Source organism: Daldinia caldariorum, assembly GCF_022478825.1.
Source record: "Daldinia caldariorum strain CBS 122874 unplaced genomic scaffold F4812scaffold_13, whole genome shotgun sequence".
NCBI lineage: Eukaryota > Fungi > Ascomycota > Sordariomycetes > Xylariales > Hypoxylaceae > Daldinia > Daldinia caldariorum.
The window spans coordinates 58,718-72,684 of NW_025953049.1; the positions used below are offsets into that span (position 1 = coordinate 58,718).

At 46.3% G+C, this 13,967-nt stretch overlaps 3 protein-coding genes and 1 non-coding gene across 4 annotated transcripts; 1 reads left to right on the forward strand and 3 right to left on the reverse strand.

The window, feature by feature from the left end:
* Nucleotides 1-2,761: 2,761 nt before the first annotated feature.
* Nucleotides 2,762-4,712, reverse strand: F4812DRAFT_460898 (uncharacterized protein; the record flags this gene model as incomplete). Its single annotated transcript, XM_047937776.1, has 7 exons — nt 2,762-2,810; nt 2,963-3,204; nt 3,263-3,373; nt 3,463-4,243; nt 4,324-4,388; nt 4,472-4,531; nt 4,587-4,712. The coding sequence occupies 7 exons, from the start codon at nt 4,710-4,712 to the stop codon at nt 2,762-2,764; spliced, it is 1,434 nt and encodes a 477-aa protein (XP_047788234.1).
* Nucleotides 4,713-5,469: 757 nt separating this feature from the next.
* On the reverse strand, nt 5,470-5,562 carry F4812DRAFT_t115. Its single transcript has one exon. It is a non-coding gene; the product is annotated as a tRNA-Asn (tRNA).
* A 922-nt stretch (nt 5,563-6,484) lies between these two features.
* F4812DRAFT_460899 (uncharacterized protein) lies at nt 6,485-7,483 on the reverse strand (the record flags this gene model as incomplete). Its single annotated transcript, XM_047937777.1, has 1 exon — nt 6,485-7,483. One exon carries the CDS (start codon nt 7,481-7,483, stop codon nt 6,485-6,487), a length of 999 nt encoding a protein of 332 aa, XP_047788235.1.
* A 3,966-nt stretch (nt 7,484-11,449) lies between these two features.
* On the forward strand, nt 11,450-13,771 carry F4812DRAFT_435058 (DEAD-domain-containing protein). The gene is made up of 4 exons (XM_047934741.1): nt 11,450-12,107; nt 12,171-12,656; nt 12,719-12,956; nt 13,012-13,771. Exons 1-4 carry the CDS (start codon nt 11,932-11,934, stop codon nt 13,489-13,491), a joined length of 1,380 nt encoding a protein of 459 aa, XP_047788236.1. The 5' UTR covers nt 11,450-11,931; the 3' UTR covers nt 13,492-13,771.
* The last annotated feature ends 196 nt before the right edge of the window (nt 13,772-13,967 follow it).

Sequence of the window (13,967 nt, forward strand, 5' to 3'; positions counted from 1 at the left end):
TGCGTAGATATGTTTCTAGTTACCTAATGTCTATATTGGTCTACGTTACGTACCAGGTAGGTAATAGGTTATTTCAACTGCCTCCTTACTCTCCGTATAATCATGCCTAACAATCCCGTAAACTACCTCTGACTTGTTTGTTAAAAAACCCATGGAATTCTCCGTCTGACTCCTCTCACCTGGGAGGCCTCACTTCTCCTCCCATGCGTATCTAGTCTCTGATGACGACAGCACATGCCTCGATTCACAAAGCCGTGTGCGTTATGGTGACCGTTATACATGCCTAGCAACTAGCTTAATAACGCATTTGCTATGACACCGCGGAAGTATCTGCCACTGGGCAGAACCCAGGACCAGGGATACCTATATGTCTTGTGTGCGTATGTGCGTGAGCGCGCATTAGCCACGGCTTGCTTTTTAGGACGTTTTTTTTTAAAGCCATTCATCCCTCATCCCTAGTTAGAAGGGTCGCGGCGACGTTGATTCGTCCATCGTCAAAGGTTCTACGGTTTCTGAATCTCTTGGCAAGCCACATTTTGTGTTAATTCCATGATCTGATAACTAAAACCCAACCCTGACTTACGCAACGCTTATCTGGACTGAGCTAAAATTTCGTAGGACTTTTAGTTGGGTAACAGAAAAAGAAAATCTGGCATATCAGGTTATGGGTAGTCGAATCTTGTGCGACAGATTATTACGCACAGCGCTCGTCAGAAGGACGCGTCAGACCCCCTTTTGTGTGGCCACGGGCCAAGGACACGTTGAGCGTTGCCGTTGGCATTTTATCCCCATGGACATGATAATTCATGTGCTATGTTAACTACGCGATGATTTGGGTAATTGGAATACTGTAGCTATTGATATCGATCGAGGCTATGGGTGAATGATGATAGATGGAGTAGTCATCTTTAGCCCGGCGGAAATAAAATGCCAAATCTTCTCCCCAACTCCAAGACTCAAGTAATCGTCGGTCCCGAAAGCCGATGCTGAATACCTAGAGTCGCAACAGCTTCATTTCAGGAAATGCTCTTCATTACTAGATAAGCTCGTCGTAAAGCTTGATAACGTTGCGCAGAGCAGCGTTGGATCAATGTTCCGAAAAACTAGGTCGATAGGTTCTGATAAACTCACGAGCCGGGGTATCGCGATGACGCTCATCTCCACCACTTCTAGTCTATTATTCTAGTACGTTAAGTTTCTGGTCCCGAAGAAAGCCATATGGATTAGTTCCAGGGAATTTGAGTGCATGAGAGGTACATCTATGTTCGGTAGATGGTCTTAAGGGGCAGTTGTTGAGTCTATGATAGCTTGATAGGACGTAGTATACACATTTTTGAAGTATCTGGTACTTAAAGTCTCTTCATAAAGGGTGTGTGGGACTACCCTGCATCTTCTATAATATAGACCATCACCACAAAGCACGTCTTGAACTTGTATCATGTATCTACTTGAATAACAACCCAGCAACCACTAATTTAGTCCAAAGTACATTGAGGGATAGATACATGAGTCTTGATTTATATAACTCTGTAGTCTTCGGGATATGTTCATGGCAGTAGTGCTAAGAAGTTAAGTCCATAGCTGTTAGCCCGCCACTATAGAGCGTATTATAAACATCTAACATAACCAAGTATAGTAGTGTCGAGTATAAGCTATTTACCCCTCTTCTTGGCACGGGAAGATACAGTACCTGTTAAGCAAGCTAAGCAGGTGCCCATTGTCTCGGACTTATACTTATAAGGTTTTATGTATAGAGCTCACACAAACTGTGGGGATTCACATGTATGCATGTCTTAAGCGAGTGCGTAAACGATTTCACCAACGACACTCTGTAAGTTGGCACTATTAGGTGGGATGTTATGGGCTGCATTGCATCTTCCGGCTCCTCGTCTTATATGTCTTTAGCGGATATGCAACAACCTAAGACAAACATAATACTTAAAGACGACTTCTTCAAGTTTAAAACAACTCGAAGAGTGGGAAGTATTTGCTCACGCAGTCTTTTGGCTTACTGACAGACGCTTCTGTAGTGCTCTTTAGGGCTTGAAAGTAACACATCCAGAAAGTGGGCAGCTTTTGTCGATTAGTAGACTTTTATTTAAGATTAGAATCAATTTGATTCAGCAGAGTATCTAGGAGATCGAAGAGGCCCTGTCTATTATAGTAAATGAGTGAAAGAAATCCTTAGAGTCGACTTCTCGTTGCCCCTTATAGTCTATTCCAAGCACTTTCTGAGCAACGCTCTTTTCTAGTGTCTAATTAGTAACGATATAAGTAGGGTCACAGCATTCACATCTTATCGCGCCTACTGTTCATCTAAGTTGTTACCCTTCGCTTAACCAAGAGATGTTAGTATAAGGTTAACAAGATCGATATCAGGATGTGTACGCCCCATAAATGTCATACAAATTGAATGCCAAAGTCGTACATATAATATATCGGTTTGAACTAATAGCGCCTAGCCTGCTATCCTTAGAAAGGGAGCCAGCTACCCCCTATATACTTGACCAGTAAGCCCCTGTTCTACCCACCTATCCTACATATCCCCAACACCTAGTCAAATATCCATCGTTATACAGGTTAAGGCTGAATAATTTGGCTTCAAGTTCACAAGCTCGCCAGTCAACAACCCCCTTTCGAGAACGGCAACTCCCCGTATCAGTTTGGTACTAAGGGCTCCAGATCAGGTAGATTGTGTCCTACCTATAGGGACATGTAGATTTCCCAAAGGTGTATTATCGAAAAGGCCCTGCCCATTCACCTAGGAAGAGGATTTGTAGTCCGATAATTGCTGTTTGTGCGAGTTTTGGCTATGATAGGAGTGAGCTTTTCTTGAAACAGCCTAATAGAATATAAAGTAATTGAAAATCATTAATAAAGCTATTTTGGATAGTTATTTGTCGATGGGGAATTTGGGCTTCAGTACCTTGTAAATAGTGAAAATGAAAAACCAGGCACCGACGGAAGTATAGATGTGCGCTGCCCGCTGAACCATATTTTCATGTATACCTTGAGCGCAGCGTAAGTGACGACGGTTAGGCAAATGGTGATCGAAATGTAGAGCCAGATATAACCCGATACTACCGGTGACCCCGGCGTACCGCCAGAGCCTCCTGTATTTGACGTGTCTCCACTATCCACTGGGCGATATAGTGAATCTCTCCAGTCATTAGACCACTGAAAAATGGGCATAGAGAATATGGTCTGTTCTGTCAGTTAGAAACTTTACGGTGCCTAGTACCCCTATTATCTGAGAACATACCGCTGTAGTTGATAGGGGAAGATAGATCATAGCGATGAAAGCGATACCGGTGGCAAATCTTGCATTTTCGGCACTGGTCTGGGCTTCTTGCCTTGATAACTCACTCCTCATCTGAAGATAGGAGGTATGTAAGTAAAGGGAACTTATAAACACATATTACCTGTGCTTGGAATTCAAGAAGATAGGGGGGGATGACCTACTATGTCGGTAGCGAATGAGATATCCTCAACAAGTATTCGGCACTTAGAGCTTTGGCCATTGAGCGTCATAATTATATCGTTAAACCGCTCCGTGATCGTCTTTGTCACTCTCGTCAAACGCTCGTCTTTAGAATTCTCAAGCATTTGTAAATCCAAGAGAACTTTATGCGCATGGAGTTTCGTGGCTTCAACTTCTACCTCGACCTTCCGGATGGCTTCTCGGGTCGACCTAACCTTATGGATAGTTTCCCAACTGAAACGATCCTTCATTTCCTTCGCTTCCTGGAACGCTCGTTCTCCCATGAGATTGTCGAATTGAGTATGCCTTGTACGGATCATTTGGGCAAGACGTTCGTGCTGCAACTCGATATAGATGCTCAACATGAGAAATGGGTATCCTATGGCGTCGTGATTAAGGTCTACGAGCGCGCGAACATGTCTAACCTGATCGTCTGAACAGCAGAACATGATAGCCAGTGTCAATTTCTTCTTCTCGAAATAAGTTGCCTCCATGGCAAATGAGTGTTCGTTGGAATCCGAGTTTACGGATGCAGTGTGCATCCAAATTCCCTCTGGGCCTTCGGGAAACTTGTGTGTGCGAGCTACCGAGGTCATTGAGGTTTGCCGTCTTACCGCGAGCATTGGGAAGTGGCCAGGTAAGTGAAAGGCCCTGAGTATCTTCTCAAAACTCTCCGAACAGTCCTTGTCTATGGGGATGTCTGTGTATGCCGCAGGCACAGCACAATTCGTGAGTTGAACATCTTCCGCACGGGGAACGCAGCTGCATGATTTTAACGTTTGTAAGTAGGAGGTACCTAAGAGATAGTATTTTATTTAGAGGCGGAAGTAATAGGAACGCACATGATTATAAACCCATTCTCAGGTAATCGGTCAACGGAGAAGCCATCCCGAATGAAAGGCAAAGTCTGAATAATCAAAGGTAAGCTAACCATCAATTTAGATGAGAAGAGTGACAACGATGTCAATGCCAGAGTCAATGTAGTCTTACCCGTATCCAATTCTCCCAACTTTCATGGTCTGGTAAGTCAATTACTTGAGACTTCTGAGTCTATCATGCGTGTTAGAACTGTTTTAAGTGTAGCCTCCGAGTCTGGTTCACCTACTGCATCCGATCCCCAGTTCTGGATAACTTTGCAATGCTGCCCCTTAGTGCGGACTTCAAATTCGTAGTCAAACTGGTGGAGACGGTTAGGGGCTATAAAAGGATCAGAATCTGGAAGCCACTCCATATTGGAATAGTTATGTCTAAGGTTTAAGGTCTGCAGTTCAACACAAAAAGAACCATTTCAAAACTCATGGATATTAGGCAACTACTTATATTGAGTTCACCCCACGGTTAACGATTAGGACGAAATTATTCGCTGTTCTAACTGCATAGCTGGGGTTCGTGGCGCAGGCGCTTTGCATGGGTAACTTGAGAGTCCATTGGCCCAGATTGACCAGAGAAGCAGGCTACAGGTTAGGTTGTATTATACCAGACCTCGGCGGCTATGTAGACACAAAATTCGAGACAGACAACCTGATCTTATTTGGGATCGGCAGACATATGAAGCGCCAAAGTAGGCATCTACTGCGTACCTATTATTGAACGTTAGTATAGACAATTTTCTGACCCCTGTAAGGCCCCCTAAGGCCCCGCATGGGAAGAAGTTATCTGTAAAATCTCGTTATCACGGATTCATAACACTAACCAACAAGGCTCATACCCAACGCATACGTTCGTTAGGTTAGATTAGGAAGTAGGTATATTAAACGCCGTAGTTTGTTGGTGAGAACGCACACATGACCTCAGGTTTGAGGTATAATTGGGTGGTTGCGATTTTGACTGAGAGCCATTAAAAATTGCAGTTGACCACTTCGGTAAACAATATGGGCTTTATGCGCCGAAGGATATGCTTAGCCATTTTTATTGTCGAGGCCTGAAGTTTTGACGTCGTCAGTATGTTATGACATACATGACAAGAAAATGCAAAAAATGAAACCCAACTCCCCCGGAAAGGCTCGAACTTTCAACCTCCTGATAACAGTTATTATGGAATAGTAACAGTCAGACGCGCTAGCCAATTGCGCCACGGAGGATGGATGTGAGTTGCAAGATGTGGGAGGAATCCCGTCCCGGATCTTGCTTGTGAAAAACAAGATTGTAATTTTAGCTTATAAATGGTGTGACATTTGTGGAGTGGGATCTCCGAGGAATATCCGGGTATTTTTAGATCCCCTTAAACTTTAGATACCTCTTTTGTAAGTTGTGGGTCTGATATCACAACGTCCAAAGCCTATTTTATCTGGCATATGATATGATCCATACCTAGCTCTGCAATGCATATTTAATAGCTGATTCCACACTGGGAATCAATTATTGAGCCTCAATAGCTTAAACCAACACATACAAGATCCGCAAAGCTTTGCCGTTTTCAGAACTCCGTTTCTTACACTCGATATCAGAGTTAGCATTTGCAGTATTACAAATCTACTATTTTCATTATTCACACGAGGCAACTGAATTGGGTTACTCAGGACTGCCTCGCTCGAAGTTTAAGAGAAAAGAAGGACAAATAAGGAAGAACGAATCTTGTATTTCATTTTCTCTCCAAAAAAAAAAAAACATCGCTTGTCCGTGATGGTAGAGGATATATGAATCCCCCCCAAACCACCCGTCCCATATGATACTGATATGCTTCCATAGCCCGAGAACTTGTATAACGATGACCTGCAATGCACCTTGCTAGAGACTGTGTCTAGCTCTCCGTATTGATTCCCCCAAATGCATCGATATGCGAACCTAAACACTTTGATATCCAACCTGGCCACGCTGATATCCGTCCAAAACACGTTGGTATTCTTCCAAAGCACGCTGATATTCCTCCCAAATTACTCCACCATGAACCAAACAAAAAGATGCCGTTAAACTCCTGCCACTCCATATCCTCTCCAACTTCCCCCTTTCCTTTCCTTTCCTCGCTCATGCTCCCAGCCAGCGTAAATGGCGGCGCTGTTCCTCCTACGCGCCCCTCGCTTGCGTCTTCTTGAGGTGCACCGCGACGACGAAATTGAACTTCGGGAGCCGCGATAGCACCGCCCGGTACGGCTCTTGTTCCTCCATGCCGTCGGCGAAGTACCCCGGGCGGAAATCGGGGGGGAGCTCGCCGTGCATCTTGAGCCAGAGGGTCCACGCGCACACCTGGAAGCTGCTGGTGTGCAAGTCGAAGCGCGGCCCGGCCTTGACCAGGTTGTCCTTGAGCCAGAGCAGCTCGGCGTTCGTCTGCGGCCGCGGCAACGGTGGCGTCGAGAACCGCGGTAGCCCCAGCCCCAGCTCGCTGTATCTCGCCGGCAGCTCTTGGTCCCACAGCATGCTGCAGGCAGCGACTAGAGTTTGGATTTTGCTATCGTCTTCGATGTCGATGTAGGCGGGGGTCTCTTCGGCGAAGTGCCCGAAGAGCCCTGACGCGACGGCCTGCTCGTGCGTGGCGTGCATCGTGACATGAGACAGGACCACGTTGCACTCCATGCGCTCGGCGGCGCGTTCGAGGGTCCAGCGAGCGAATTCGTAGCCGTTCGGGTACCCTTGATCAGAGACGAACACGATGCCCCTGTCTATGCTGAGCGGGATGTTTCGGTCGTGGACGAGCAGCTCCATCCCCTCGTTGGCAGATTCTTCGTTGCGGCTCGGCATCCATCGTTCCTCCTCGTCCGCTCCGATATAGATGTGGTCGGTTTTTCGGTTGAACCACACGGGCGTGTCCCAGAACGCCGTCTTTTGTACACTACCGTGCTTCAGAGCAACGTCGCGGGATTCTCGGCAGACGCGCCCGATCAACGGCGGGAGAGGTCCCGCAGGAGGCGCCGTATGTTCTAGATCCGCTTCGACGTCTCTATGTGTCGAGTCGTGCATTGGGACGCTTCGACTCGGGAGACATTCTTCCCAGATCTGTAGCCGGAGTTCGGGAGGTAGGTTTTTGAAGCATGTGAATTTTTGTTGAGGCGCGGTAGAATCCTCCATTGTTGATGTAGGTGATTTGATATGACGATAAAATTGTAGTTTGATCCTTAGGGCGAGAAGATGTTGTATTCTTATGATACGAACAACCTCTGGTAATGGAGAGATACAAGTGATTTGACGTGACGATGAACTTGTAAGTGATCCTAAGGTTGAGAAGATGTCGTTTTATGGTCAACAACCTCTGGTAATGGAAGGATGTAGGTGATTTAATGTGATGATGAATTTGGAATCAATTATATGGTCTAGAAGGTATTGTATTGTTGTAAACAACCTCTGGCGATGGATAGATGTAAGTAAGTTGATGTGATGATGAACTTGCAGTTGCTCCTGAGGTTGAGAAGATGTTGTATGACTGAACTTTTGGGGGGAATTCTTGGGTCGAAGGTCTTGTTTACATACTAATTCTTATATTTGAGTTTATTACGCGTATATGGCCCGGACATCCTCTTGTTGATATCCGCGAATGTCTATGTAAATATAAAGCTATGGCCCATTGTGGCAAGTATACAACGCGTATGAAACCATCTCATGATCACGCTGTGAAGATTGTATTGTCCGGCTCAACTTTATCATATGCCAAGCGTGAATTAAACTGTTCCTCCCTCGTTGGTGAAAAGATGTACGCATGAGTAGAGGTAGGTACTGACAAGTACAAATCGGTCGTTTAGTTACCTCACATCACGGTTGTTAATCCAGCGTTGCTCCAGAAACCGAATGACCATTAGAAGTTTAAATCATATGGCCGAGGTTAAAATACCTAAATCTTGCAACGGTGTCGCCTCCCAGTTTTAGTCGGACTACTAGCTTTGTTGATATTACTTTATTTACTCTGATTGTTTTCTATCCAAGCCATTCTCGAAAGCTAACCGTGATTCTCATAGGGCAATCTATCTAATTACCCTAGCACGGAAATAGGTAGGTAGGTACAGCAGAAACGACGAGTACAAGCCGTAATGAATATGCTCTGTTCTCGCCAGGATATCGACTTTGCTTCCGACATATATATGTACATCTCCACATCTATCCAATGCTAATCGGCAGTCGAAACTCTATAACCCTTCAGTTGGTTTCTATCAGCTATTATGAAACATAACAGTCGTAACGTAAGCCTTTTGTATAAGGTAGCCCTTACTAATCTGTTGCTACTTGTACGTAACTTGCCGGTACGCTCTTGGTTGCGCCCCCCTTTTCTACTTCAGCCCAACCGTCTCCAGGGTCATCTTTGATCAGCACAAATCTTTCGCCCTCCGTCATACTATGCTCGGCATCGCTTTGCGCCGTGTAGTCGTATAATGCGACAACGTACTTCAACTTCTTAGCACCGCGACGTGGCGCGACCGCCGGACCTTTCTTCTTGACTGCTGGACCTGTGGTGTTTACGGATGATCCCGAGTTTGAATAGACCGACGAAGGCCTATTATTTATGGAAGAGGAGCCCGTATCTTGGGGCACAATTGGTTGGGGGTAGATTTCTAAGTAGGTGGCAGGGACTAACCCTTCCTTATAACCAGCACGAACTTTTACCCATCCTGATCCGTCTGTGACAATGTTAGTAAAAGTTTAGATAAAATTCAAGAGTGAGACTCACCATCAGGTTCAAGAATTACGACCTCCCGGCCCTCAGGAACGGTAACCTCGCCGTCCCCGCTCGCCTCGAAACTATAGAGCAACTTTCCCTTTTGTTCGGGAGCCTTTTTCGCAACTGCGCTACTGACGGAGCTGCCAGGTAGCTCGCTAATATAGGCAGCAGGTGGCGGAGCGACGAGGCGACTTTTCTTCACAGGGGGCCGAGGACCCGAAGGCTCAGGTGGTGATTGCGCTTCTTCGGCGGGGGTGGTGGCGGTGGCACGTGGACTTACAGTTGCACCGCTTATTGATCGATTTGCACTGGCTGCGTATCCGGAGCTTAAAGAGTTCATAGTATTAGATCGAGTCAAATCTGGAAGTTCGGCAATGTGTTCTGGCGGGTTGGTAGGAGGTTTTAGTAGGGCTCCCGCCGCCGACTGTCGTTCCGACTTATACTTCTTGCGCTCTTCTTTGGATAGCTCTCCAGGGCACTCTGCAGGTACCTTCATTTCACATTTGTTGTGACATGTATAGCCGCAATCTCTACAATCAAACCCCTTTGCGGATAGACCCCATATCCGCTCACCACATAAATCGCAATTCGTTGGTATTTTAAATGTTTGCGATTTGAAATTGTGGTTTTTGGCGCCTAGAGTGACGTCGCCAACTGCGGATGTAATGGTTGAGGTCTCAACTTCGGCTGTGAGCCTTTTTCGATCGACTTCATGCAAGTCCTCTTGCATGGCAAAAATTTGGGATACGACAAGCACCTCATCCTTGTTCTCTGTCCCCTCTCGTATCCTTTGCTTGATGCGCTTTACGCTATCAATTTCTCTCCTCTTTTTATCCACTTCTCGTCGGAGATCCCCTAGTTGGCCTTTCGATTTGTTTAGAACATTGCGTAAAAATATTTTGGCGGGTTCATCGGTCACCATGAGATCGTCATCGTGCCATACAGGGCTGGGCTCAAAAACCTTGTCGGGCGGTTCTTGCCACGCACCCATATTGTGTTGGATATACATCATAGAGTCCAAGTGCGGTTGATTTCTCGTGATTTCTTGTGCTACGTTCTCGACGAGGCTGGTACTCCGTCGGAGCATAGCCGTCTCTAGATTGGCAGCCGTAGTCCATAGCATATTTAATTTCATAGTACGGAATTCAGACAGGTCTTGTAAGCTGTCCAGCAGTTCGGGAACATATTCGTGGTAGTACTTCTCCTTCTGCTTATTTGTCACGTTAATAGCTATCAAATACGTGTTCTTGACGTTGTTCATCTCATGCAACTGCTGCTGATAATGGCTTTGTGCCTTCGCCTTATCAAAGGCAGACTCGGTCTTCTTCCGCTTGCTCTCCACCTCTTGACATGCTGCATCGTACTTTGTTTTGGTCTTGCGGAGGTCGGCATAAGAGGACTCTCTCTCCGCCTCGAGTTTCGTAGCATATTCGAGATGACGCTTACGCAGCTCTTCAAATCTGCCTGCATACTGTTTTAGGGGATCGGCGACCTTTTGGATAAGTTCGTTTCCGTATTTCTCATGCTCGTCGGCTAGTGATTCTAAGGTTGTAAGGTGGGTTGTCCATATAGTCAGAGATGCGTTCTCGAGGGAACCGGGTGTCATAGCAGGCGTGTCGCCAACACTTAGACTAGCGGACTTCTTGTTCTTCTTTTCGAAATACTTCTTCGCTAAGGTGTTGAGCTTCGCGCTGTGTTCCTTCTCGATTGCGCTTCGTTCTCGGTAGAAACTCTGTATGTCGTCGAGCCATGTGATACCGTTGGCTACCCAAGCATTAGCGGGTTTGAAGCCATCCTACAAATCGCGAATATTAAAAATTTAGCGACACCACAAAGAAAAGGAAATGGATAGAGATGGGACAGGGAACATATCGTGACGCGCAATTAATCGTACCTTTAACTCGGTACCGAAGGTTGGTACCGCTTCCACCTCAGCCATTGCAGACTGAAGATACCGCTAGGCATACAGACACAAAATCGACAGGTCGGCGATAAAGATTGAATATGCAGGTTGAAGTAGTTGTGTAGGTCTCATCTAACAGGGCCATAGCATGAATACGGAACTTAAGCCGTAATTTTGTTGCAAGGTCGTTATGTGTTATTTAGTCCTTGGGGGGGCTGAAGAATGACGAAAAGGGTACGGACGTTGCAGGGCCCAAGAGGTCAGGGCGCGAGTACTAATTGGCGTTTCGTGGGTCTTGTATCAGCACAGCCCACTTTAGGTACGAACTAGTGGTTGTAGGTACCTAACCGCCTAAAAAGTAGACGCACGGTTATTCGGTATACCTAGGTACTATGAATTACAATTAACATCGCGTCAATAGCACCTGTAAAATCCAAGCTTCCAGCTGGCAACTACCTTACCTTTTCAGGGGTGCCCCTCCTCCATAACCCCACTAAACATGTATTAAGTAGCCACATTTGCCCCACCAACGTTACTATGTACAAGTACCTACCTGTATTAACAGCTTCAATGGAAAAAGCTCTATCTGATTTACATCCCGGTTTTTATAAGACATCGTTGGTGCCTTGTAGACTGCACGTCGCAATCTACGTACCTAGGTAGCTTTGCCGCCGTTTTCCCATCATTTTATGGTACAAAGATCTTGAGTGGGCATATTTGCTAAACCTTAGAATTCTCGTATATTCTAAGGCTTCGTCTTTGTCGTCCTTACCTTAGGCACAGAATCACCCCTCCATTTCCGTCCTCTTTCCTAAACCGGCAACGTCGACGCTACCGAACGACCAGATATCCCAACTCCGCATTTGATCTCTTGATCTCGACACTCTCCGAGCATAAACATCGTAACTACGCGCATCGCCTATATCGATACCTCGCCACGCGCGTCGCATATCGTGACCCTTCGCCATGGCCGATCTAGCTAGTCGCATTAGCCAGCCTGCTCCGGCTGAGGGACAGGCCCAGCAGACCGATGATTCTAGGCTCCAAGAAAACAGTTACGATGTTGAGGTCCAGCTCAGTGACCTTCAGGGAGACACAGATAATCCCCTAGGATCTGCTCATACTTTTGAGGAGCTTGGGCTGTGAGTATTGCGTTGAGGTGGAAGTAGGCAATAGCAGGTGCTAATACCATATCTATTTGATAGTCCCGCAGAAGTTCTTAAGGGTCTTTCGGCGATGCGCTTCCAGAAACCATCCAAGGTTCAAGAAAAGGCCCTGCCCCTTATGCTCGCCGATCCTCCTCGGAATATGATTGCTCAGTCTCAGTCTGGAACCGGCAAAACGGCAGCCTTTGTCACCACCGTACTATCCCGCGTCGACCACACTAAGCCATCTCAGCCTCAGGCTCTACTCCTTGCTCCCAGCCGTGAGCTTGCTCGTCAGATTGAGTCGGTTATTGGCCATATCGGCCAATTCCTGCCCAACTTGGCTGTGGCAGCTGCTATTCCCAGCTCCATTCCCCGCGACGGACGCGTCGACAAGAGCATTGTTGTTGGTACACCAGGGACCGTCATGGATCTAATTCGAAGACGTCAATTTGATGTATCCCAGTTGCGAGTCCTCGTTATTGACGAGGCCGACAACATGCTGGATCAGCAAGGTCTAGGCGACCAATGTAGCCGAGTTAAGAAGTACGGCACCTGTCCTCTAAGTCATACAGTTTACCAAGCGTATCACTGATAATTTCTTGCAGGATGCTACCTCAGAACATCCAGATCCTCTTATTTTCTGCCACCTTCCCTGAAAAGGTTATGAAATACGCCATGTCTTTTGCACCTAACGCAAACATGATCAAGCTGAAGGTGCAGGAGCTCACGGTCAAGGGAATTTCACAGATGTACATGGATTGTCCTTCGGAATCGGATAAATACGACATTCTCTGCAAGTTATACGGTTTGATGAACATTGGTTCCTCTATTATTTTTGTTAAGGTAACGATTTGGGTGTTCGGTACCCTATAAGTGTGATATCTGCTAACAGAACTAGACAAGAGAAAGCGCCACCCAGATCCAGCAAAAAATGACAAACGATGGCCATAAGGTATCAGTCCTTCACGGTGCCTACGAAGGAAGTGCGAGAGACGCATTATTAGAGGAGTTCCGAACTGGAAAGTCCAAGGTCCTCATTACTACCAACGTGCTTGCCCGTGGAATAGATGTATCCACAGTCTCCATGGTCATTAATTACGACATTCCGATGAAAGGGGTAGGAGATAGCATGCATGACACGGAGACCTACCTCCACCGTATTGGTAGGACTGGTCGTTTTGGCCGCGTTGGTGTCAGTATTACTTTTATCTCGGACAAGAAGAGCTTTGATGCTCTCAATGCTATCGCGCACGATCTCGAGATCGACTTGGTCGCGTTGAAGCCCGACGACTGGGATGAAACAGAAGCGCAGGTTCAGCGAGTAATCAAGTCGAGCCGAGCTCAGGCAGATTACGTTCCGAGCGGAGGAGCTGCTTAGGGGTCCCAGGATTAAATCGGAATTGACCTACCAAGTATGGAACGGGCCATTTCCCCTCCATTTTCGCGTGTTGAGTTATGGATGCGACCACATCGATAACAAGACGACTTCGGCGCAAACTACGCGGGCATTTCACGAAGTTGTTGGTGTTGGTGTTGGTGATGTTTTTCCATTCTCTGGAGATGCTCAATAAATAATAATCCTACACGAGAGGATTGTAGTTGATGAGAGATGATCAGATACCTATTCTCAATAAAAAAAAAGTCATTTAATTTTCCTACGCTAGAATTCTGATGGAGGAATCCTTCTCCTATGCTATGTGACCTTCTCTATTCGTTTGGCTTGCGTTGATCGGCGAGTTGTTTCGAAACACGTCTATAGGAGAATAGCACTATCAACGAAACAAGGGAGGATGCATTCTCCATAGAAATATTCTTAGAGCTTCTCTTCACGTGGTTTAAAATTAAGAACGAACA

Excerpts from the sequence above, each read along its gene's own strand:
- F4812DRAFT_435058 (XM_047934741.1), top strand. The coding sequence starts at position 11,932 with ATGGCCGATCTAGCTAGTCGCATTAGCCAGCCTGCTCCGGCTGAGGGA. Across the intron at positions 12,108-12,170 it reads ACTTTTGAGGAGCTTGGGCT|TCCCGCAGAAGTTCTTAAGG; the intron begins GTGAGTATTGCG and ends TCTATTTGATAG. Across the intron at positions 12,957-13,011 it reads CCTCTATTATTTTTGTTAAG|ACAAGAGAAAGCGCCACCCA; the intron begins GTAACGATTTGG and ends TAACAGAACTAG.